Consider the following 25,344-nt stretch of genomic DNA (forward strand, 5'->3'; position numbering starts at 1 on the left):
AAGGGAATACATTCTTTGGTTTTTTTTTGTACAGTGAAACTTGCTCACTGTCAACACAGTCATCTGTAACACAACCATATCTCCAGGGTTTAAAAATTCCAATCTGGGAATTATTGCTTAACAAATGTTTGTAATGTAATTGTAACTAGTAGTAGTTTCGTTTGTGTTATCAATAATTTTTAAAAACATAATTTGTATCTTTTTTATATCTCATCTGAAGTTGCTGTATATTATTTACATTTTTTGTTGAATACTACCAATGTTACCTTTCTGACACCTGGTTAAAATATTCATACATGTTGGCTATAATACCTACTGTAAGAAGATGTACACATTTGCACACACAAAGACATTTTTGTTTTCAACAGGTATAGCCTTGCCAAATTGTTCTTTCTAAAATTTAATTATATAATCTCAAAGCCTGAGGTAATAGTTTTTGTGAGAGTGTATTATAATCTACAACATTATAATTGAGAAAGCAATTTTATCGTTATAGTTAAGAGAGGCCGACAGCTTAGAGAAGAAAAGAGAAATCAGAGCAGCAATGAGGGAGTTAAGAAGGAAAAGTAGAGGTAAGGAAAACTTAAAGTGTCATGCTTTTATATGTATATGTAAATCAAGAAATGCACCACTTTTATCAAATGGACAGTACAAAGCTTGAACCCAAATCTTGATCATGCAAATTTGTATAACTGCAAGATGCCCAACAGCTAAAATTCCCATCTGAAAGACAAACTTTTCTTTTGGTTTATTTTGTGCCTAACTTACCTGGATAAACCAACAATAGCCTTTCTCTCCAAATATTAATTTAATCATATTAATTCATCTGAAAAATACCAATGTTTCCTGACTTTGTATCCATATATAGGCATGTCACATCATGGCGGAAATAAATTTCTTCTATGGTCACATGTTGTTGCCATTTACTTACTAAACTTAAATAATACACAAATAAACATTCACAAATTTGGTGTTCAAGTGATTTCTCTAGTGTGCAAAATTAATATATGGGGTGATATTATGGTAGATTTAGTTTTGTGTAAACAATAAAGTAGTTATTTAGCTAAAATCACCAAGGGCCTAGTTTTTTTTGTTGGCGACCTATGTTTGCCATGGGCTCCAAACCAGTCCAGGAGAGCTGTTACATGAACCTTAAATGCATATAAATAACTTGCATATCAAAATTCAAAATAGTTGACTAATTAATTTTTGTCCCTTGTTGATAATATTTTTAACTTGTAAAATAAAATTTGATTGTTTCCTTTTCTTGTTGAAATGTTTCTTTTGTAATTTAATTAGTAACAGTTTCTATGTTGAATAGCAGGCTTCAGCATAAGAATAAGCTACTGTACATGTACCTGTTGGCAAATTAGTCTAAATTGCATAGGCGTGACAAGGGATTAAAGTAATCTTCTAGTTGACATTTTAAATCAAATTATGGTAATACACGTTTTAATGTAGGATTTAGATAATCCCCTTTGTATGCTATAGTTTAAATTCTTAACCTTTGCAATGTACATGTTTATTCAGGCCCTAATTTGGCTGATGTTTGGGATTAAAGTAATCTGATAGTTTACTTGTTAAATCCAATTATGTAATAATAGCGTATTAATGTAGGATTTAGATAATCTCCTAGTGTTATGCTATACTTAAATTGTTAACCTTTGCAATGTACCTGATTGTCTAGATCCAGGGGTGCCAGCCATGGTATGCCTTCAGATCAGCCCCATAGAGGACATAATTTTGAAATTCCTCAGTTTCCTGTAAACAGGATATCGTAAATGTACATTATACAATGTTGTACAATGTTGTACAAAATGTTGCATGTGGCTTCTTCCAATCAAAGACCATATTTTAAAACTAACTATGTAGCTTAATAACAATTAAAATTAATTAAGCTCTGTCTACACTATAAAACTAGTTTGACAAAAACAAGTGTGATGTGCCCAAATATGGTAGTGATATGCCCAAATATGGTAGTGCTACTATGCCATCATCATGTCCATATGAGAGTTGATAGTGTAGACAGAGCTTTAGCCTATGTTAGTAACTGGTTAGAGAAACATTTCGGAAAACATTGTTGTTCTTATTTGGTATGTATAGATGATGTACAGTAGTATGTACATTTATGTAAATGTTTACATTTTTCAATGTACCAGTCTTATTTTACAACTTTTTATTGGCATTTTAGGCATCCCAAAGGGACCGGTTGGCAGACAGAACATATTATATTAATGTCACACATGCTTGTCCGCATTTTTTTTTCGGTAATTTAATATTTATAGTTTTCTTTAATTTGACAGAAAATTCTCAAAGTGAAGAACAAATCGATAAATCGGAAATTTTATCATCGGAACGTAACAACTCTGTAGATAATCAAGACTTGGAAGTACAGTCATCTGACCAGGTAAAGTTGAATGGGATAACCAGCAGCAACTAATATGGAGAATGTTAGCTCACATTACAATGATAAAACAATTAAATAAAATATACAGTGTTTGTTACCTGTTGATATACTCATATTGTTGTCATGTTTTTATCCTCTTTGAAATATAGCAAAGGGTTTATATTGTATTTTTTATTTACATTTTTTACTCAAATTTATATGAATTGAAATCGCAGCCGACGACGAAAAAGGCATTCTTTGGTGTGCTTAAACATTCTCGGAACAGTTGTCATGCCAGGGAGTGCAAAGTTGAACCAAAAAAACAATAGGCCTAGACAAACAGGATTGATGTAACTAGACTCCATTGTAGACAGGAGATTAATGATAGGCCTAGACAAACAAGATTGATGTAATATTAGGCCTAGATTGTGACTGTGTTGTCATAACACAGCTTTTGGTAAGAAGTTACTGGGCCGAATCCTACCAGAGGATGTTTGAACATGCTGATCCCATTGATTTATTGTATGTATCTAGACTCTGTTGTGGACAGACGATTAATATAGGCCTAGATTCATACATATTGTTATGACTGTGTTGTCATAACACAGCTTTTGGTAAGAAGGTTCTGGTTCGAATCCCACCATAGGAGGATGTTTCAAAGGGCTAATCCTATTGATTTATTATTTATTTAACATTAGCTATTTTATTTATATTTATTTCTGTTTTTATTGTGAACACACCTTCAGTATCATAGTACTGATATAACTGTTGGATCACATAAACATAATCAGACGTACAAAAGTAAAAACAATATAAGTAAAGTAAAATAAAACATAAAGTAATATTCTTATTATTTGTTATTGATATAAAAACATTTTAGTTAATATGTTTCGTGATTTATATATTATTTCACAGTGACCTACAGTATATTGGTCATTATACTTTGATTTAAGAATTATAAAAGGTGAGATTTTAAGCATCGTATAGTGATTGACAACTCTCGTAGCCTTAGATGTTTTAAATCATATTTATTGACAGACTTGGTGTTTTTGTATTTAATTTTCTACTCAACTGACAATATTGATACTAGATAAGTTTGTTTTTGTATCGGTTAATTGCATCGCAGTTTTGAAATTGAGATCTGAATTTATTTATGTTTAGTCCAAGCTGATGTTGTTTTAAGTTCCGAGAAACATTTTGATAACTCTTTGTTTGCTGTGGGTACTAATATTCTGTTTAATTTTTTACTATGTCTATAGCATGTTAGAATTTATATTATAAATACCAATCTGGTTATATGATATAAATAAATTGAAATTAAATTTATAATAATGATAATAATATCCTGGATTTATAAAACGTTTAATGTTGTGAAACCTCTATGTACATATACCCCGGTCAGTTTTAGATAAAACATGTATGGAAACATACTCCCATAATGCAGTATTATTTGACGCAAAGTTGTGTCTTGACCTTACCAGGTACCCATTTGTACACCTGGGTAGAGAGAGGTAAACATAAGCATACTATCTTTCCTAAGGATACAAGCAATGCGACAAGCATAGGACTCGAACGGATGTTCTTGCGATCAGTAGCCCAATGTCCAACACACTGCGCCACACGCCCTTACAATTACTGATGTGTTCAATTACTGTAATAACATTTCCTTTTTAAATTCTATTAATGATTTTAGCTTTTAACCATTTTTTTCATACATTATTATGTAATTACGACTTTAACTCCAAACATCATAATAGGAGTAAAGTACCAATCTGGAGCCATTATTGTACCTCCTCCACATACAATCACAAATTGCTAAATCTTTTTACAAATTATTATTTTAAGGAGCTGACTACAATTCAGATTGCATTTGAGGTACCAGAGACTGGGTCAGAGGTCAATAAACAAGTTGGTGACCATGATGAGCAGGATGTTGGCAAAACACTTGATATTGAGGACATCACGGATGTCAATCAGTTACAGAAACTGGTAACCAAATAATTTATAAATATTTTTTTCACCTGTTTTTACAGATGTCTGAATAATTAAAGAAACAAGTACATTCATAATTCTTATTTCTTTTACCTGAGAATGGGTTTTGTACTTGAATAGATTCAATTCTATTTATTATATTCATTATCATAACATATATAGAAAATTGTGAATTGCTGAGATTATAGCACAATACAATACAAAACAAAAAATAGAAAAGTAAAAAAATCACAACATTCAGTGCAGATGGGTACAAAGTATTATAGAATCTATTTGAGAGAGGACTGACTTATAGTAAGTAAGTACTGAAAAAGGAATTTTAAAAATATGATGGATTTATTATTAATTTATTCATTTGTTTTTTTATATTTAATGGCCTTATTTGAAATGAAGACCGAAACCCCTATTCATTAAACTTGCTTCCCACTAGGACGCAAAGTGAGGACGTAGACGCACAGCAAGCGAGTTGACCAATGACAAGCGCCTGTTCGAATAATCCATCACTTGTGATTGATCGACTCACTTATGTTACGTTACATGCTTGAGTTACGTCTGTAGTGGGAACCAAGCTTTATTCATAATTAAATCCAAACTTTTGTGTCTGTATACATACTATTGATTCACACAGTGAAATGTGTTTTATATCTTGAATTAATAAATTCATTATGTTTTATCTGTATATAACATGTTTCAGTTTCAGTTTCAGATTTTATTTCACACATAAATATAATACAAAACATACATTTTTCTTTTTTTAGATATAAATGATATATATTAGAATAACACATTCCTTGTTTGTTTTCAAAAGCTTGATGATTGTGAAGATGTGAATGAGAGACGACACATACGTACTGCCCTCAGGCTTTTAAGGAGACATCTCCGAGGTAAGTTCTGTACTTTTCCACACAGCTCAATCGGATTTATAACTTTACCCAGTTGGTATATCATTTTAAGTTGGTTATAATTCTTTTTTTTGTTGTAAAATTTCGTATTTTAAAATTCCAGTCGTTTAGAATTTTTGAAAATGTAAATATATAATTATTTTTATTTTTGTAAAAGAGCAAGAAAGCATTAAACCTCAGCAAGATGAGGTCACTATGGCAACACCAAGTGTTTGTGATGCTGAACTAACAGCAGATGGAGAACAAATTCTAGATTCAGAAGATGTTGATGAAGAGGTGGAATCTGAAGAGGAGGCAAAAATGCCAGAATGCCAGACAATTCAAATTGAGTTTGAAGTCCCTCAATGTAAGTAAGCAATTATACTAATGTTCAATAGAACTTTATTTTCTGCCTTTACTTACTGAATAAACCTACAATAGCCCTGTATCTCTGAATTACGTAAAACATTTTGTTGAGCACACCTATCAGAAAATGGTGTCTCCTAATTATTTTGTGCAGGTGATGAGCAAACAGATGATGTTGTGCAAGAGGAGCAGAAAGCAGTATACCCAACACAGTTTGCAGCTTTTGAGAAAGCCATAGAAGGCATGAGTACGTTGCTTCAACAAGGGCTGCAAGTTCAGCCTAAGATTTCAGGTATGTAGGCCTACTTTGGATCTAAGAACAATTCTCTTTAACATTTAATGAAGTTTGAGGAATAGGGGAACAGGCACAACAGTCTTTCATTTTACGTTTACCTAAATGATACATTTCGCAGTAAACATATGGTAAAATATATACATGACAACAGTGAAATATTATTTATAAACATTGAGACTTAATATTAATTAACTATTTTTTCTAATCATCACAAATATAAAGTTTACCATATTGGACTAATAGAGTGAGTTTTGTATTCCAGATCAAACTAAAGTACCAAACCAAAGTAATGTTTTTATATTGTTACAGAATGTGAAATTGAAAATGAAGATGATGCGGCAGAGGTCAATGTAAAAGAAGAACTTGACGATAATGAAGAGGAAATGGATTCTGTGACAGAGGAGGTACCAGCAGTAGATGAACAAGATGTGCAAGAGATTCAGTTTCCAGTTGTAGAATCATCCAAGCATGACATGCTTGTTGACAATGAACCAGATACAGTATTACCAGACTTAGATGGACTACATGTTAGTGTTGACCACTCATTGTCCAACTCATGTACACATTGTCACAGAGATCTAGATATAACAGATGGTACTGTAGTGGAAATAATTGACATCAGACCTGACGAAGAGCAACCAGTGGAGAGTGCAATTGTGCTACCAATGACTAGTGGAGAGGTTGTGAAAACCTTAAATGGATTGTCAACGGCAGAAGATAACAGTACACCAGATAGTGATGCAAATGAAGGTCTTGATAGGTATGCCACATCAGAGAATGACGCCACATCAGAGAATGACGCCACACCAGATGTTCCCCTGCCAGATGATGATACCACACCAGATGAAGATACCACATCAGAGAATGATGCCACACCAGATGTTCCCATGCCAGATGATGATACCACACCAGATGATGATACCACACCAGATGATGATGCCATACCAGAATCCACCAGTGTGGAGATTGCAGTCAATCCATCTAACACATTGCTTTTACAAGATGACACTGCAGAGCCATCAGTTATTTCTCTTGATTTTGAACGCGTTGATGATATGTTGCCACTTGATGTTGTTGAGCAATTGTCAACAGGAAATCAGCAAAGTAAGTCAGAAATTTATTCAGAATCCATATTAAATGCACTTCCACAAAAAGATCTTCAAAAACTTGCCACAAATAGCAGAGATGATGCAGATGTATTGCAGACGAAACCAGACTCCGTCACATCAAGCAGGACATCCAGTACCAGTAGCGATCAACAGGAATCACGACTGGGAAGTAGAAACCTAAGAAGTCGAAGTGACCATGAAGAACTGGACATTGGAATGACCAGAGAACCAAAAAGGAGAATGCTAGCAAAGACAACAGTATTTCTTAGTGACATCAAAACTCCTGTTTTTGACTCTAGTAACAGTAACTCCAGATCATCGTCAGTATTCGGATCTCGTGCTTCCACTCCGACATCGACGCCACAGTCATCACGCTCTGGAAGCATTTGCTCTCCTAATAATAAAGTCACTAGCATGAGGAACAAATTTCAATTTGGAGGTGCGGCAAACACAACTTCCTCACACAAATCAACACCTGAACGAGACGCAAAAATAATCAAAGGTACATTTTACCAATATATTAAAAAGAATAATTTGATAAATCATTTGATAGATTTTATTATATAGATTTAGCAAATATGTATTTTCTCATTACATTTATGTATTATTGTATTGTTTGTATAGATTTTATTATTTAAAAATATGGCAGAAGTAGTCTAGCGCCCTCTTTTAAAACAAACTAATGACCATAGAAGTAAATGGTTTTGAATTTGGATAGTGTATATAATAAAAAAAGTTTTTTTCAGTCTGCAAGAGACATTTCTGAGATCATCTAATCTGTAATTGTCTTTTATTTCAGGAATAGCTAAAGGGAAAGTAAGTGGTTTTGCCGCCAAGTTTAATTGTGATGTTTCAACTCCAAAAAAAAACTATTCTTCATCGCCATTGGGTATCAACAAAGATAGAGTGTCTAAATTCATTGAAGCCAAAAACCAAGCAAACAGTCCATTTATATCAAGTAAGACTGAATCGCCGTCGAAAATCACTGGTATTGTTTTGTCAAATACTCCAAAAAGTGTATTGGAACGGTACAAACCAATTCAGTCATCGTTGAAGAAAGATACGCAACAAAATAAAACCGAAACCAACCCATCGTTTAAAAAATCTGATCAGCTTACAAGGTTGAATTCGCCATTTGGGAACAGAAAACAACTTAAACTGAAAATTAACTCGAACACTGAGAATCCTGAAATTGAATCACCGATTTCCTTAACAAAAAATCATCCCACGTGTTTGGAACCAGTTGCTAAAGACGCCCTCAAAACAAAATCATCGCTGGAAGATACGATGGACAGGTCAATGCCGGTGACCAATAGCACGGATCAAAATGGGAATCCTGTGGAAATTGAAATTGAAATCGATCTCAGTGAGCTAGAAAAGGTAAGTTGAGAAACTTTTTTTTTCAGAAAATGTTTACATTTAAAAAAAATTAATTTTTGGCAAAAACGAAACAACAACTAATAGCTTGATTGCGTAAAGGAGTGGCAAAAGATGCCAACAGCTTCTGTCACCGATAAAGCATGCTACTCCTACAAAAACCTAAAAAATACAAAAAATGGTAATAATGCAAAAACATTTATATGGTTCTAAAATAATTTTTGAAAATTTAATTTTTTTTGAAAATATCTTTTTTTTAAACATCCAACTTTTGCATATAAATTAATTTTTTATATCAGCACAATAAAATTATGCATTATCTGGGTATAAAGTAGTCTATTTCATATTTTTTTATATTAAGTAATTATTAAAATTAATAGTGGGGATAATATGGAAATTTTTAAAATCTAACAACAAACAAAAAATAGTAATTGTGAATAACAGTGGCTAGATCTCAGCTGATGCTAAAATTGTGATTCTACTATTTTCTATTTTAAACCTCTGATAAATATTAAATAACTAACAATCAATTCCTGTGAAATATAATTGAAATCCACAAACCATTGTGATTTTAAATATTTTTATATAGAAAAGTTACTGGTTAGAAATCCAGACTTAAATTTCAACCAACTACCACCAAGAGTCTGTATACTAAAGTCTAGTTGCATAGTAGCTCCTTATATGGCATTGGCTGGCAGTGAGCTAGCCTACTTATCATTCTGAGCATGTTCTTGATAGTAGATAGACAGATGCACTGTTGCTATAAGTAGGTGCATAGGGCATAGATGCTACTGTGGAGATACCAATACATGTATTGGGTATAGTTCTAATATTTACTGACCTGTCCTCAGGGAGTTACTGTATATATTTGTATTGCTGACTGCTTGTAAGCTGCTTTTCTTTTTATATATTTTTTTTCAGTGTGTAATGCAATATTTAAAATGCACTGTATTTTATTGTATTATTTTGTTTTTATTAATATGCAGTTACACTAATAATATTATAGGTGATAATGTTAAACTGTTACATCAAAAGTCGAGCAGCATTTTTTGTATAAATATTTCTTGTATATTATTGTTTTTAGAGTGTAATACAATACTTTTAAATGCACTGTATTGTATTTTTATTTTGTTTTTATTAGTATACAGTTACACTAATAATAATAGAGGTGATATTTTTTATTTATTTTTTGGTAGTACAGTACCGTGTATACTGAATAAGTCGCAGAGAGAAATAGATATATTGTTTTATTTTTGGACTTACTAGAAATCCTTTTTTCCCATATTTTTACAAGCGATTGTTCAGTAGATTTTAAAATATTTTAATAAAATAAATATAATAAACCTGAAAATTTGAGAGATATTCTGTGAGAGAGAAGCCAGACTTGACCGACAATGAAACCTGATGTTAAGTATTTGTCCAACTCATGCATTCATTTGTTGATTGGCTAGTTTCTCTTTTTCTATAATATAAAATATTAATAAGCATCAAACTATCAGCTATAGGCATAAATGTTTAAAATTTGCTACCTACACAGTACTGTAAGTGCATTAAAGAAAATATGGCATGAAACACATGTGATGCCTATATCATAGACAATAACCCTAACCCTCCATGATACAGGCATCACATGAGATACTGTAAATTGATATTAATGGACAAATATTGTCATATGTGGAGATACAACAATGAGAAACTGTTGAATATTTTATCAGTTCATAACAAAAGATTTTCTCAATAGTTAGTTAAAACTTACCATAGCATAAAATACATGTGATGGATGTGTCCTAGACAATAACCCTTGCCCTCCATGATACAGTCATCACATGGGATGCCATATTATGGAATTTGCTTATGATAATGGACAAATATTGTCATATGTGGACAGTACAACACTGAGAAATTGAATATTTTATCGTTTCATAACAAAGGATTTTCTCAATCATAGTTAAAACTATACCAATCATCAACTTTAACCCAAATCTTAAATGAAGTGTCAAAATGTGTTAGCACTGATATAGTCTGGAACATGTTAAAGAGAAAGTTAGATTTAAACAGCCATAGGCATTCTGGTTGCCATGGAAAAGATGCCTTTAACTAGGAAGAGATAATCGTCGGTTTAAAAGTATTTTAACGGATTACATGGATTTTAGTTGATGGATAAAGTGAAGTAAAGTAATATTACTATGTCGTCATTAGTGTTTAGTTATTTTATTATCTACTATGTGTTTTCACGTTTAACCCAGATTATTTTAAATTCTTCTGAGAATCTATTTTTTATTAAAAATTCTCTTCTGAAAAATATAGAATACAGATATATTATTGTCAAAATGATAATGTACATCAATAATTTCCATGTAGGAAATACACTAGTAAAAAGTAACAGAGAGACGAGACATATTACAATAATTAATTAAATATATCCATTAAAAAGTCACATATATATAATCCCTAAAACCATCATTTTAAGCCCAAGGTTTATGAACAATTAATCAATAAAAATCAATTAATTAGTAATTTTTCAGTATGTGCTAAATACAGGTGCAATGGACACCTGGTGGTAACCGTAACCCTATTTAAAAACAAATAAATCCTTAAATTAACATTCTCTGTCCAAATTAATAGTAGACGAAAGTTTTACAGAAGAGTACTCAAACAATCTTGTCATGGTTGGAATGCATTTTATGATTGCATATCTTTAATTTTTTTGTTTAATATTTATCTCTTGGACAATTTACTTTGTGACGGTTTAGGAGTTCAACCATGTCTAAAGCGAACCGGGTGGACTGGAGATGGGGTTTGTTTAATAGAACTTCTCCCATTGCTGTAGGCCTACATTGTTTTATAATAATAATAATAATATCCTGGATTTATATAGCGCCTAATGTTGTGAAACCTCTAAGCGCTGAACATTATTACCCCAGTTTTATAGGCTTGATGTGATCATGATGTGATGGTGTCCCTTGATTAGGTTCTTGTGTAATATTATAATACCAGTAATTATGTCACCTTTGCTATGATTGGCAGATTCTACTGTTGCATGATGGGTGATGAGACCTAGCTATGGTATGTGATCAAAGTATCTATGACGCAATTACAATAGATTCTTGGATATAAGTGTATTCTCTTTTTATTATGAATTAAGTACAACGTTCTAATGAAATTACAGCAATCAATTAATATTTATTTTAATAAATTAAAAAGACAAATTTTCTACAAATGATAAACCACAAGTGTGGATCCAATATTTTATTTTAATTTAATATAAAAAATGGGCTTAAAATTTAAGTTTAGCTGTCAAAAGAATAGAGTGTGCATCCCTAGGTACCCAAATCCCCCTCCCCAGTCTCATCCCTGCAAAGAAAATTAACATTTTCCTGATAGTTTTACCATTGAATTGAATTCTTTTGTTCTGCCCAAATGAAAGCTGTAAGTTTTCAGCAAAATGTTCTCTACAATTTTTGACTTGTTAAAGACATCTTGTCTCCTAATATGTAAATTCACGTCTAATTTGAGCTGTTTCTCAGTGGTAACTAAACCTCCTATCTGCATCTCAATTAGCAACCTGGGATGAAACTATACAAAATGCACTGTTCTCCATCAAAATCCAGCTGGTGTAAGTTCTTCTGATGAGCAGGGGTTGTGTTTCATATCTTGCCGTTTAATCGGCCTGATTCATTCATTTTTTACGAGAAAGATCAAAAGTGGTTTGTTTTAAATGACATTATGATTGATGCGACATCTATAAAGTATTACAGTTAATTTTAAGGTAAACTTTCACCAGAAAGGTTTTATGATATAAATGTTTATATTTATACTATTTAGATTAAATTTTTTTTTGATTTACTGCATCATATGACAATGTTACTGTATGTTATTAATTATGCAGTGTTGTAATACATGGTAATGTTCTTAATTTGTAGTGGGCTAAAGACTCAATAATATTATATATATACACACACTAAAGCTAGGCAACCATAAAACAGAGCTAATTAGCTAATGTTGCAAACAATAAAAGTAGGCCCGTGACAGTACTGATGTGATCAGTTACTAAAACTGTAATATTAACCTCCTTAACTCTGATATAACTTTGATGTTCCTCCGATATAACTACGTTTCAGAGCTATTGTATATCTGTTGAAACATTAGGCCATGTTTGAATGTAGAAGTTAAACCACAATATTGCAATGGAGAAAATAGCGTGTAAGCATAAAAATTACACAGGACTTTTTTTCATATTTATTCATATCATTTAATTGTTGTTTTCAAAAGTTTAACTACCTCTAAGGCAGAAAAAGATGTTTTATACAATAATTTTAGGCCATAAATTACAAAATATCTTACCAAAGTACATTCATTGTTTTGAAAAGTACACATATAAAGTACCTGAATTAGAAGCTAGTATTCTAGGACTTGTGTGTTGCTCACCTTCCATCTGAATGAACATCAATGTGTAAGTCAGTCTGGTGTGCATGTAGTAAAGTATTACCCATTCAGACTTAGTTATTAATTTACCCGCTAAGTTTGCCTCATGGACTAAATATCACAAAATTGATGTGTACAGTGTATTAAACCAAGTGTACCCAAGTAAATTACTAATTCTAAACGGACCCTATGTATGGTAATTATCTATAATTGATCTATGTGCTCTTTATTCTCCAGTATATAAAGAGAAGTGTATAGTATAGAGTATATATAGTATGTACAATACATGTTAATATACCCACAAAGGAGAATGGATTACAAACTAGAATGTTGGAGTTTACGATTTCACAGAACTACCGTTTTAGAGGCTTTATAAGAACAGGGTACCATGAGGGTTTACCTCCATGGCTTAACTATAAACCAGTGTAGTCACAAGAAGACCTCATGGTAAGGAACATTGTGCTTTAGGCAAACCACAGTGCCTGTCATGGGAGGCTAGAAAAATTCCAATCAATAGAATTTTGAAATTTTTTATAAAGAATTTATACATTCCTCCATCTTTCTAGTTTCCAAGAAGATGCCTTATAATATTTAATAGGTATTTTAATTTTTTTTTTTTTTTTTTTAAAATTATACATTTTTTCGGATAGTTCATCTTTTAAATGTGAATGTGTAGAACAAAACAACAACAATCATATTTAATACAAAGGTATTCTCCTCACCTGTCATTTGTGTCACACTGGTGTATTTATGTAGATAGTGTTTCATTTCTACATTGTTGGTAAATAGTTTAAATAGTTGTAATTTATTCCTGCATAAAAACATGTTTTGTTTACCTGAATTAATTTAATTTGTTTCCAAATATCTTTTTTTTAAATATTGTTTTTTATATGATGTAGTAATTTTTATTATCATACCCTTACCTTTTTAATCTTAAACTTTGATAAGAGTTTATATCCAATCAGGTTCATTCATAATAATAATTTAATAAATTGAATATATTTCTTTCCAATATTTTTTTAACTTATGTAAAATATAAATAATCATACATGTTTACATTTATCTACTGTAAATGTATTGCACTCACAAAATGGCCATCAGAAATTTCATAGTATTATTGACAAGGCTGTAGCGAGAGGGTAAAAACAACAAAGAAGAGGCAAGGATGCTTTATATAAAAAATTATATAAAATATGACGATCTGTGCTGGGGAATTGGGGTGGGTGAGGAAAATTGAAAATGTCAGACAAGCCAAGCGCCTCGTCTGCCTCATGCTTGTTACGGCCCTGATAGAGTACCCAGGAACCTGAGATTTCTGCATAACAATTAAGTCATAGATTACATTGGTATGATGTAAAATATACTGATGTCGAGTAGATTTTCTAATATTGTAAGTAAAGTTACTTAGTACAGCCCCAACTTGGTTTAATTAACAAGATTAATGAGTTTATAATTAGCCAATTAATTTTGATTGCAACATAATTTGGTAAATATTTCATAATTTAACAATGATTTAATGATTTGTTTACGGTAATTAAATAATGTAATGCTGGCAAATGAGTGTTAATAATGTGTTTATTCTCATTAAATATTATGATTCATTGGCTAATGGATATCTATATATAAATTATGGTTAATTCTGACATAGACGAGCACAATGGAAAAACTTCGGTATAAATCTCCGCCTCAGCGAACCCTCTAGTTGAAGAAAGCGTAGCATCGACCAAAATTGCATTATTGGAGTAAGACTCTCTTTGGGAACCCATATTAGACACCTTTGCAATGAAATTATTATGGCCAACACCATACAGGGGGAAAAACCTATAAAATCGAATGTGACTGTCCTGTAATTCTAATATTTTTATTTTTAAAAAGTTTTGTGATGAATTATCTTTATATATATAATAATTATCCTATTTATAATAATTTAATTTTCATAAAAGAAAAACAATGCATACTGATGTACCCCTTCAACCTATGTTGCAGTTCATTCTCTTCGTTCTTTTTATAAATCTCTTCTTTATGTCCTTTTCATGCGAAAAAAAATTATAAAATATGGACGATCTTGTTTGTCTTGTACCTTGTTTACAAAATCATTTATTTATTTATCATGTTATACCATGGAGTAAAGTATACTATTTATGCGTATTATTATTAAGAGAACCCATTCTGATTTTAAGGTATAATAAATAGCTAAATCAATCATATACAGTATAAAATTTAAAAGATTATGTTTTTGTCATCTTCAATAATATCGCTTGTTAGTGTAGTGTTGTAGAGATATTCAAGGTATGTGAAGGCAAGGGTTACTAGACCTTTAAATAAAATCCTAGCTATGCAGTCCAATTGAAATGTACAACATAATAATTGCGTTATGATAGTAAGTGATAAATTCAGGTTTATATAACTAAAGCATAGACAATGGAGATTCTTTTAAAAAATGAAGTTGAATGGACGCCGTATTGAGAATTAAAAAAAATTTGAATCACATATTTGATTATATTTTTTGTAAAGCATTACTTAAAAATCATCCATGATATAAGTCTATAGTATTAATTATATTTGTTTTAAAGAAAAGTTTGGTAAATTACATATTAACTTTTACATGTATTAAGTTTGTTATGTTTAATAGCTCCACAACTTTGTTATCGCTACTGACGTCAATGGTTGCTTATATAAAAGACTTGGTTACCTATCTAAGTAATTTATTAGCAGTGCGTGATGCCTTTTTGAGTTAACATGACTTAAGAAACCCGATCTGAGTAACCGTTACTCAAGAACAGATATTAATTTAAAAAGTCGAAATATATTTTGTAGAAAACCAATTGAGCATTTAAATTAATGTTTATATATAAAGAAGTCATTTCTTTATTGCTATAAAGTCTAACTAAAAATATTTGTTATTAAATTCATACATATTAATTTATAATATTTCAGAATATTGTCTTTGTTATGCTTGTATACAACAGTGTTCCTAAATAATAAGGTATGCCATTCCAAAAAAAAAAGAGAGGCATAACTATTTCATTCATTAGGCTTACAGGATTTTTATTCTATAAATCTATCCTTCTAGCTCTGTCTACACTATCAAACTTTATGTGACAAAACATGTGATGTGCCCATATATGGACATGATGTCATCACTACTATGCATATCACTACCAAATTTGAGCACATCACACTTTTTTGTCAAATTAGTTCGATAGTGTAGACAGAGCTTAAGATGCTTCAAGTCATTGACCCCTACTACATGTTATTCAATTCAATTTCATTTTATTTCGGAAATATCATCCATATTAATAAACTTATTATTATAATTTACGAGTATAGAGATGTGGAAAAGTACTAATACCTGTGTCATTTTGAGTTTTTATTGACATTAATTTAGGTTAGATATTGTTTTGATTATTGAGAAAAAGTGCAGATTTTATTTATTTATGTACCAGTGCATTATATCAATTGTTTTGATATGTATCTTTCTTTTAGTATTAGATGCACTTTTTGATCTGTTATGTTTGGCCTTGGAGGTGGTATGAAACCTAAGCTAAATAGTTCGCCTAATGCAGATATTGCATGAATTTTCATAGAAACTTAAATTGTGTTTTATTTGTTTATTTTCTAGTTTTGTTATTTTTTATTTTCACTTTCAGTGCTAAAAAAAAACTTTTTACATAAATATGATAAAATAATAAACACTGTAGAAGTTTAATCATTTTTCTAATTTAAATATGATATAATAATAATTTTAATTTTTAACATACCATGATACCATCATGAATCTAACACAGAATTATTAGGTTATATGCATTATCATGCATATAGGAAGGATATGGAGGGATCTTTGATCGGGTTGTTATTTAAGTAGCTCGATGTGCAGTGATACCGGCTATTGCATTTGCCTTACCAGATCCTATTTTTCATATTATAAATGACGAAAGTTTCCGACAAAATCAATCAACCAGTATATCTTTTAAAAAATAAATTATTTTTTTTATATATTAAATCAATGCATATAAACTAAAATGTTGTCATAGTGATGGATTAAATCTAGTTATTATTATTATTGTTACCTAATTAATCTCTGTTAGTGTTAGTATCTTAACATTGGTGATCTATATGTCAGAACATGCAGCATGAAAAACAAACAATACAATGATATTGAAGCTGTATATTTGTAAAGTCATCAACATCAAATCAGCTATCTGACCCCTGATTAGTGGGCGTTATAAACAAAACTTTAGACCTGGAAAAAGAGTTACAAGCTTTTCAGTGATTCAAAGATTCTCCCAAAGCGGACATGCAAGGCCAGGCCCGAAATTCTAGGCTTTCCTGAAAATTTGGATTTTGTTATTTCATAAGAAAATTATCTCGAAAATTACCAAGTTCAAAGAATGTTTTTTTGTGATGTGACGTTGAGGGGTTCTTTTGTTTTTCAGTGTGAATTATCTAAAAAGGACGAGGAATATTTTGAGCAGGGAAACAGTACCACAACGTGCATCATGGCGCCAGATATAGAACAGATGGAAAATGTGGGTGAGCTGGAAAAAATGGTAAGTTTGTGTCAATTGAGTTGAATTACATTATGACAAATGATGTAGATATATAATTAAGAATATTCTTATCCCGGGCATTGATGTTGTGTACAAATGTGGTATATAAAAGATGCTTTTGAAATCAGTGCTGTATAATAGAGGTGAGTTCACAAGGTAAAGTGTTGCTAAGTTGGCATAAAGAAGTTTACCACCACATCTTCATTCCTCATCCACCCCCGTAAAATGTATTTTGATATATTTGTGAATGATTTTCAATTGTTGCATTCTTATTTTCTTTAAAAATATGATATCTTGGTTTTAAAAACTGCATGAAGTTATGTGTTTTTATTTACTTTTTTATTCAATTCCGGGAAAAAAACAACCTAATGGAGAATTTTGGGTAAAGATAATATTGGGTTACTTTAATAAATACTCTATCTCTTGCTATTGGCCAGTTGCAGAACCTACAGATCTAACAAGATCCGCCTTCTCGGATGTCATATTCCTCTTAACTTCTCATTAAATCAAGTATATTTCAACTTCTGTGGAATTAATTTTTCCAGGTATCTGACAAATAAACACATCTTCCACAGTATCTTGAAGGACAGAAAGCTTTGAAAGGCAGACAACTATTTTGATCATGTGTCATGGGTCTCTGCTGTAATGTTTGGCAACCTGGGTAGTAATAAGATATCCAAAACTAACCTAATTATAATATAGAAGAAATCGTATACATCTGAATATAATTCGAGGAGGAGATCTTGTAAAAGGGTTTTTAATATTATATATTGATAGGCAACTAGAATGTCATACCTGACAAGCTTTTATGTTGTACCTTATTCTGATGTTGCAATAAAAGGAACATATTTGTATGACCTACTTCTTCCAATTTGACCTCTGTCTTCAAATTTGACCTCTGTAATTACCTAATTTGCATGGCATGTGCATGAATGTTTTTGTTTTATTTTGTCTCGAAAGTTGGAAGTAGAAACAGTGTTTGAAGAAAGGAAAAGAATTCGTGCCAGGTTAAGGGAGCTACGCAAGAAAACCAAAGGTAAACTTTATGCTATTTTAACTAGATCATTCAATAAAATGTGAGGTACGGTACTTTAAAATGTTCTACTACAAGTGCCACCCTAGTGAAACTTCTGATGGTTCTACACTGTAACTGATCATTTGCACAAATGCAGTAGTTTAAATGGAGATTTGTTTGATTTGTTCTACAAAAAGTTAAATTATAATTTTAATATTTGTATAAACATGTGGCCTAGTATCATCATAAAGATAATAAATTACCCATAGTACATTGTATGTAATTCAGTACATCACAGCTTAAACAACTGACCTCTGCATACAGCAGTTTGACCTCTGTGCCTTCTGACCCAGTTCTTGACAAGATGCAACAGTGTGCTTTCATCTATCTTGTCATAGTTTAATTGCTTCTATCTATCTAATGTATGAAAATGAGTGCTCTAATTTTTGTTAGAAAGAAAAGTTATAGTAGTTAGTAATTATTTAATTTTTCTTTAAAAGTGTCATCTATTTAACTTGCTTTTTCCTCATTTTGTATAATAGTATCTTAGTATAAAACTTACTCCAAATAACAAGAGGCAAGCCATGATTCAACGTTTAGATCTTTATTTGATCATCATCATGGGAAATTTTATTCAAATTTAAGAGACTGTAAAATCAGGAGAGTTGGTTTGGTCCTACTGTAGGTTTAAAAGTTAACATCCATTGTCGTCATCACAATATTTTGATTGGAAATACACTGACTAGGTTGTTAGCATTTGTCAAAGCTTGTTGTTAAATGGAAACAGGTGACAACTGAAGGTGACAAAAGGTGCCACTTTGTCAAATTCTGTGGGTAAATAAAGAATCGCACCTGTGCCCATAAATATCAAAAGATCTAAAGTACAGATGTTTAATCATTGTTTATGTTTTTCGGACTACCATGGATTATGGTAGCCATCTCTTGCTATCATTATTGTGTCTTTATCTTCCAGAGTTTGGCAAAAAAAAGGCTTATGCCATGCTCCCTCACATCCAATTCCAACACAAACTACTTGGTTACTGTATAGTAATAGTAGTACTGTAGTATTAATGTTGAATTTCTGGCACTATCATTAGGGGCAATTTATAGTCACTATTTGTCGCTCCAGGTGCAGAATTGGTCCTAGCATGGAAATAACGTAATATAAATTTCTCTCCAGTTCACTATGATCATTACAGGGCACTATAAGTTGCCTTGGTCACTATTGATCTCTACAGGGCACTATCAGCTATTACAGTCTTATTAGCCTGACCTTATATTATCTAATCTAGCTAAGCTTCCAGTGTCTTAAAGTCAGACTGCAATATACTATGATTATCTTCCATATGCACTATGTATTATATTTGCATTACTTTTAACTTTAAAAGAATGTACAGCATTAAGGTACCGTACCATACAGTGTCTTAAAGTAGGTCTGCATTATACTATGATTATAGTATAGTAAGCACAATGTATTATGCATTACTTTTAACTTTAAAAGAATGTACAGCATTAAGGTACCGTACCAGATAAAGTCGTTGTGCAATATACTATGTTTATAGTAAGCACAATGTATTATGCATTACTTTTAACTTTAAAAGAATGTACAGCATTAAGGTACCGTACCGCATAAAGTCGTTGTGCAATATACTATGATTATAGTAAGCACAATGTATTATGCATTACTTTTAACTTTAAAAGAATGTACAGCATTAAGGTACCGTACCAGATAAAGTCGTTGTGCAATATACTATGATTATAGTAAGCACAATGTATTATGCATTACTTTTAACTTTAAAAGAATGTACAGCATTTAGGTACCGTACCAGATAAAGTCGTTGTGCAATATAATATGATTATAGTAAGCACAATGTATTATATTTGCATTACTTTTAACTTTAAAAGAATGTACAGCATTAAGGTACCGTACCAGATAAAGTCGTTGTGCAATATACTATGTTTATAGTAAGCACAATGTATTATGCATTACATTTAACTTTAAAAGAATGTACGGCATTTAGGTACCGATGTTATTTAAACAAAAGTTTGTTTGCCTTTGATTACGTGCACTAATTAATTTTTTTTCCGTGATGGCATTTTGCGATGTTTGGTGACTGTACGCATTGGCATGTTAACATTTCATCTTGCACCTTGTCATCAGAAACCTTTCAGATTACAGGCCTAGCAAAGTCAGTCATGATTGAAAGAAACAGAAATGTCACTGATGCTAATTATGACAATGGCCCTGTTTCTGCTGCCAAGTCAATACCGTATTTAATACCGTATATATACTGTACGGTATATTTTTGGCAGCGGAAAGTGGAGCTCATAAAAATTATACCATATTTTGTATACCATATTTTCCCCACCAAATTTGTGGATAAAATACGGTATACAAAGTATATAAATTTATACCCTATTTTTGGTACCCTTTTCTGCTGCTACTAATATTATAATATACCAAATATATTTTGATTTTCTGTAAGCTTTTCACACATGGATGGATAATCTAGCCAACGAAAGTAAGGAACAACATCACAACATTTGCAAATAAACTGTTGGGGAAACAAATATTTCTGGAAAATTAAAAAGGATCAAACAGGACAGGCAGATTTAGAAAGATAATTTAGCAAAAATTAAAGGAGAGTATTGGGTGTGCAAACTTGTTGTTGAAACAAGTCAATAACTAAACAAACAAAGACTGTGAATGCAGAGGCTACAATTACATCGCCATAGATAATAAATTCTAATTCGGGCAAGGAAGGAATAAACATTTTGGGGGATCGAAAGGCAGGTTGGGTAAATAGGGTGAACATGATCACCCAAGATAGTACTTCTAGCAGAAACGCGTACTCAAAATACGGTTTCAAATATACCGTATTTTGAGGATATGTAGCCGAAACACACCCAATGATAATGATAACACTGTGATGATAATGAAAGAATGATTTTAATCAATTTGTTATCACTACTTCATAATTTGATTAGCTCTGAATTTTATTTTCTTCATTATTCACTTGTATATTTAGAATTAGAATCAATTTTTTGGAAAATTGCATTTCTTAGATATTACAGAACAACCTACGATTACTGATAGAGAGAGGAGAAGGCAGAAAAGGCAAGAAACAAATATTAATAACACAGACGACAAAAACAATAATATAAATGAAAAAGAGTCGACGAAGAAGGAGCCAACGACGATAAAACCAAGCACAACGATTGACAATAAACCATCACTTTCAACACCAAGCACCCCAGTTGATAACAAACCACCGCTGTCAATGCCAAGCACACCCGTTGATAACAAACCTCCGCTGTCTCCGAATAATAACTCAACAGCAATTACCAAAGAAAAACCAGAAACAAAAGTCATAAAAGTTAACAAAGATGATGAGAAATCAGTGGTAACGGATGATGGAAATACAAAAACGACAACAAATATAAAAACTGTCGAGAAAAATGGAGTACAAAGTGTTACAAAATCAATCACTTCAAAATCAGAGGGTAAGATAACAATATTTGATTTGATTTTTTAACAATTATGTTGTCACACAGATCCAAGACAACAAAGAAGTATTCCTTTTGTAAAAGAAGAGCAAAGTCTATATCTATCTACACTATCAAACTAGTTTGACAAAAAAGTGTGATCCAAATATGGTAGTGATATGACATCATGTCCATATATGGGCACATCACATTTTTTTGTCACATAAAGTTTGATAGTGTAGACATTTAATACTTACACCCATTAATTTTCTTTTAAAGAAACATAGTTCCCATTAATTTTTGTCCAAAATTGAAATAAAATTAACATTTTTTTAACATTAACATTATAATCACAGTATCTGTATAATAACAATAGCATAATATTAATTAACAGTATAATAATTATAATAATATAAAATAAAATAATAATATATTTTAAAAAAGACTATTAATTATTATAATTAATTTCCTTTTAGAATAGGTTTAATGTTTTAACTTTAGTTTATAATATGTACAGTATAATTATATTATATATTCTATAAATATTAATACTGTAATAACTAATTTAAACAAAGCAAGGCAACTATTTATTTTTTCTCTGTGACCATGCTCTATATGTTATATATACACTCTATCTTGATATGTCAATGTCTTTCTCTCTACTTCTTTCTACTGTGCTCTGTCCTCTACTTGTGCTCTCTATGATAGATGGTAAAACAAAGAGTCAAACCGAAACCACTGAACAAGTTGTCCGGCAAGATGGTAAGAAAATATTGTGAACAAAACAAAAACAAAGTTTTTGATCTGCACCTGTTTTTGCGCCCCCTTGATTTGTTGTGTGTTCTGTGATTTATTTTCTAAATACATTTTCCAACTTAATAAATTGTGCATGCTTTTGATCAGTGATATAGCCTCAAGAAATATAGTGGTGCGATTTTCATAAGAAAAGGGAACAATCTCTGTTCAAGCCACTGGGTTATCAAAAAGACCTCTGAAAAAGTGGTCAGGTTGAAGCCTATTACCAACCGTACTGGTGGCTACGGCCCTGTTTTTTATGCCAAAAAAAACCCCCAAAAAAATCCAAAAAGTAAAAATAAAAAAAAAATTAGTGTGACCTGTTCCTTTGATCGAGATCCTGGAGATATAGGAACATGGTGTGCTACTTTGATTCATATACCAATTACAAAAATGTACCCTATAGTTCAAGTTCTATTTACACGTCAGTATTTACAGTACTGTACATCCAACTGTGTATGGTTACATCTAAGAACACAAGGTTGACACTATCTTATCATCTCTATTGCCTTAACATGCTGTGTAGGCCCTGACACATAGAAAATAACATTCTATAGACACTTTTACAGCAACCACACAGGCTTTGATAATTATGCTACTTGTGTTCTAACCTGCTTTAACAATTAATGATGAACGGTTAATAATTATAACATAATAATTACAGACAGGTGATCACAGTTAGATTATATTTGATATTCTTAAATTCACTTGGTTTTGTTTTCGTCCTACATATCTGTAAACTAAAGCTCTGTCTACATTATCAAACTAGTTTGACAAAAGATTTCGTTACTTTCAACTGTACATTGTTACTTTTTGTTTTTAGGACCATGTGGGTTTTCATATTCAAAGAAGTCCACCACTGTTAGTTCATCATCTTCGTCGTCATCATCATCAAAAGTGCCAGAATCACAACCATTGACGTCAAGAAAAAGTAAGTAGGGGAAGAGTTCTGCATGATTTATATCATTATTTTCTTTTTTTGCTGTTACTTAAACAGCGATTTAATGATTCAATCACGCTTTTTTGCAAAGAACACCTAATACTAGTTAATAAATTCGTTTTACCATCTTCTAATGATTTTTTTCAGTGTCAAAGTTTGATGAAGAACTTGCAAAAAAGAAAAAAGAAAGGGAAGAGAAACGAGCGGAAGAAGCAGTGAAATGGAAGGAACAACAAGCCGCAAGGTAGTCAATAAAATTATAAAACTCTTTTAAGGTTCACTGCTCTTCCTAACCCTAGAATTAGGGCCTTAACTCTTCTAAAGTTAGGATCTAATAGTATAAATGATTATGTGTAATAAACTGGTTGTGTAGTAGTTGATTTTTTAAATTTATATTCATAAACATTTTGTACATATTGTAGGAACAAAAAACTTCAGGAACAAAGGCGTGCAGACCAAGCGGCAGCCAAGAACAAGAAGGCTAACATCATGCAAATGTTTGGGGGAAAAGTTCAGGCTGGGGCAAGCTCTGCTGGCCCTCCACGTATGATGGTCCAGAATGCGAACTCTATCAAGGCTAAGCTACTGGATTGGTGCAAAAGAATTACTAGTGAATATCCAGTATGTACAATATTTATTTGTGCTCTAATAACCGTTTCGGAGTTGGAGTCCCGTTAGGCATTTAAGCACAGCTGACACTTATGGCAGCCCCTGCATCTAGTATCTGCCTCAGACGTATTGGCCATTGCCTTTCCTCTGGTGAAGGCGGGCACTAGACGAGAGAAGCCCTTGATCAATGTTAGGACCAATCAAGGTGCTTTAAACAGTCCTTGCTTAGTCATTTATAAATAAACCTTTTCACACTTGGATATTAGATAAATGTGCACAGAATTACTTTTTTACTTCAACAGCTTCAAATCAATCTCTTTATTCGTCTCATCAAAAACAATACACATAACAAATCCGGTTCCTTAACCTAACTTAATCAAGCTCTTAAATAGTTGTATTTGATAACAGGGGTTTCAGGCATCCTCCCTATGATAAATACAATCACACACAATTTTGCGTGGAATTTATTTTAATCCAAGCCTTCAGAATAGCGCACACATCTAAAGTCCACTCTTGCAAGATTACGCCCTCTAAGGACCACCGCAATAACAGAGAGGTTCTCACCACAAGAACCATGTATCAGATGGTTTTTGTTTGGTGCACGTCTGTCCCACCAGTGAAAAAAAAAATGTGATGTGCCCAAATAAGGTAGTGATATGGTACTGATATGACATCATCATGTCCATATATGGGCACATCACATTTAGAGCTTTAGTGACCATTTTTACCTCTGTTTATTTCAGAACGTAAAGATTGAGAATTTCTCTCGTAGTTGGAACAATGGCATGGCATTTTGTGCTGTTATTCATCATTTCTATCCAGGTGCATTCAACTTTGATGAACTTGACCCTAAACAAAGACGACGCAACTTTGACCTTGCTTTTACTACAGCAGAGTAAGTTTGTAATCTGATTGGACAGTAGGTGATGGTGACATGGTTAAGCTAATGGTGTTATTAGTGATAGTGATATGTGTTTGCGACCATGGAGTTGGCATGGATTGGTGTAAAGCTCTGTCTCCACTATCAAACTTTATATGAATAAAAAAATGTGCCCATAATATATATGGACATGATGATGTCATACTACTACCATATTTGGGTATATCCCTACCATATA

General features: G+C 31.8%; 1 protein-coding gene across 3 annotated transcripts in view; it reads left to right on the forward strand.

Annotated features, from left to right (window-relative positions):
• The window catches only part of LOC144834706 (uncharacterized), a 70,160-nt gene that overhangs the window by 41,906 nt on the left and 2,910 nt on the right, over positions 1–25,344 (forward strand). For 2 of the 3 annotated variants that reach the window (XR_013610998.1, XM_078689599.1), the window contains exons 5-20: positions 497–572; positions 2,304–2,407; positions 4,232–4,375; positions 5,187–5,262; positions 5,438–5,626; positions 5,780–5,917; positions 6,230–7,531; positions 7,829–8,409; positions 17,268–17,381; positions 18,342–18,417; positions 21,463–21,900; positions 22,591–22,644; positions 23,501–23,608; positions 23,765–23,861; positions 24,040–24,238; positions 24,970–25,121. Coding sequence is in view for 2 of the 3 variants with exons in the window: in XM_078689599.1 (XP_078545725.1) it covers positions 497–572; positions 2,304–2,407; positions 4,232–4,375; positions 5,187–5,262; positions 5,438–5,626; positions 5,780–5,917; positions 6,230–7,531; positions 7,829–8,409; positions 17,268–17,381; positions 18,342–18,417; positions 21,463–21,900; positions 22,591–22,644; positions 23,501–23,608; positions 23,765–23,861; positions 24,040–24,238; positions 24,970–25,121 (3,848 nt within the window). In the remaining variant the exon portion in view is untranslated. The remainder of the gene's footprint in view (positions 1–496; positions 573–2,303; positions 2,408–4,231; positions 4,376–5,186; positions 5,263–5,437; positions 5,627–5,779; positions 5,918–6,229; positions 7,532–7,828; positions 8,410–17,267; positions 17,382–18,341; positions 18,418–21,462; positions 21,901–22,590; positions 22,645–23,500; positions 23,609–23,764; positions 23,862–24,039; positions 24,239–24,969; positions 25,122–25,344) is intronic. The other variant, XM_078689600.1, reaches the window with a different exon arrangement.

Source organism: Antedon bifida, chromosome 2, assembly GCF_963402885.1.
Source record: "Antedon bifida chromosome 2, ecAntBifi1.1, whole genome shotgun sequence".
Classification (NCBI taxonomy): Eukaryota; Metazoa; Echinodermata; class Crinoidea; order Comatulida; family Antedonidae; genus Antedon; species Antedon bifida.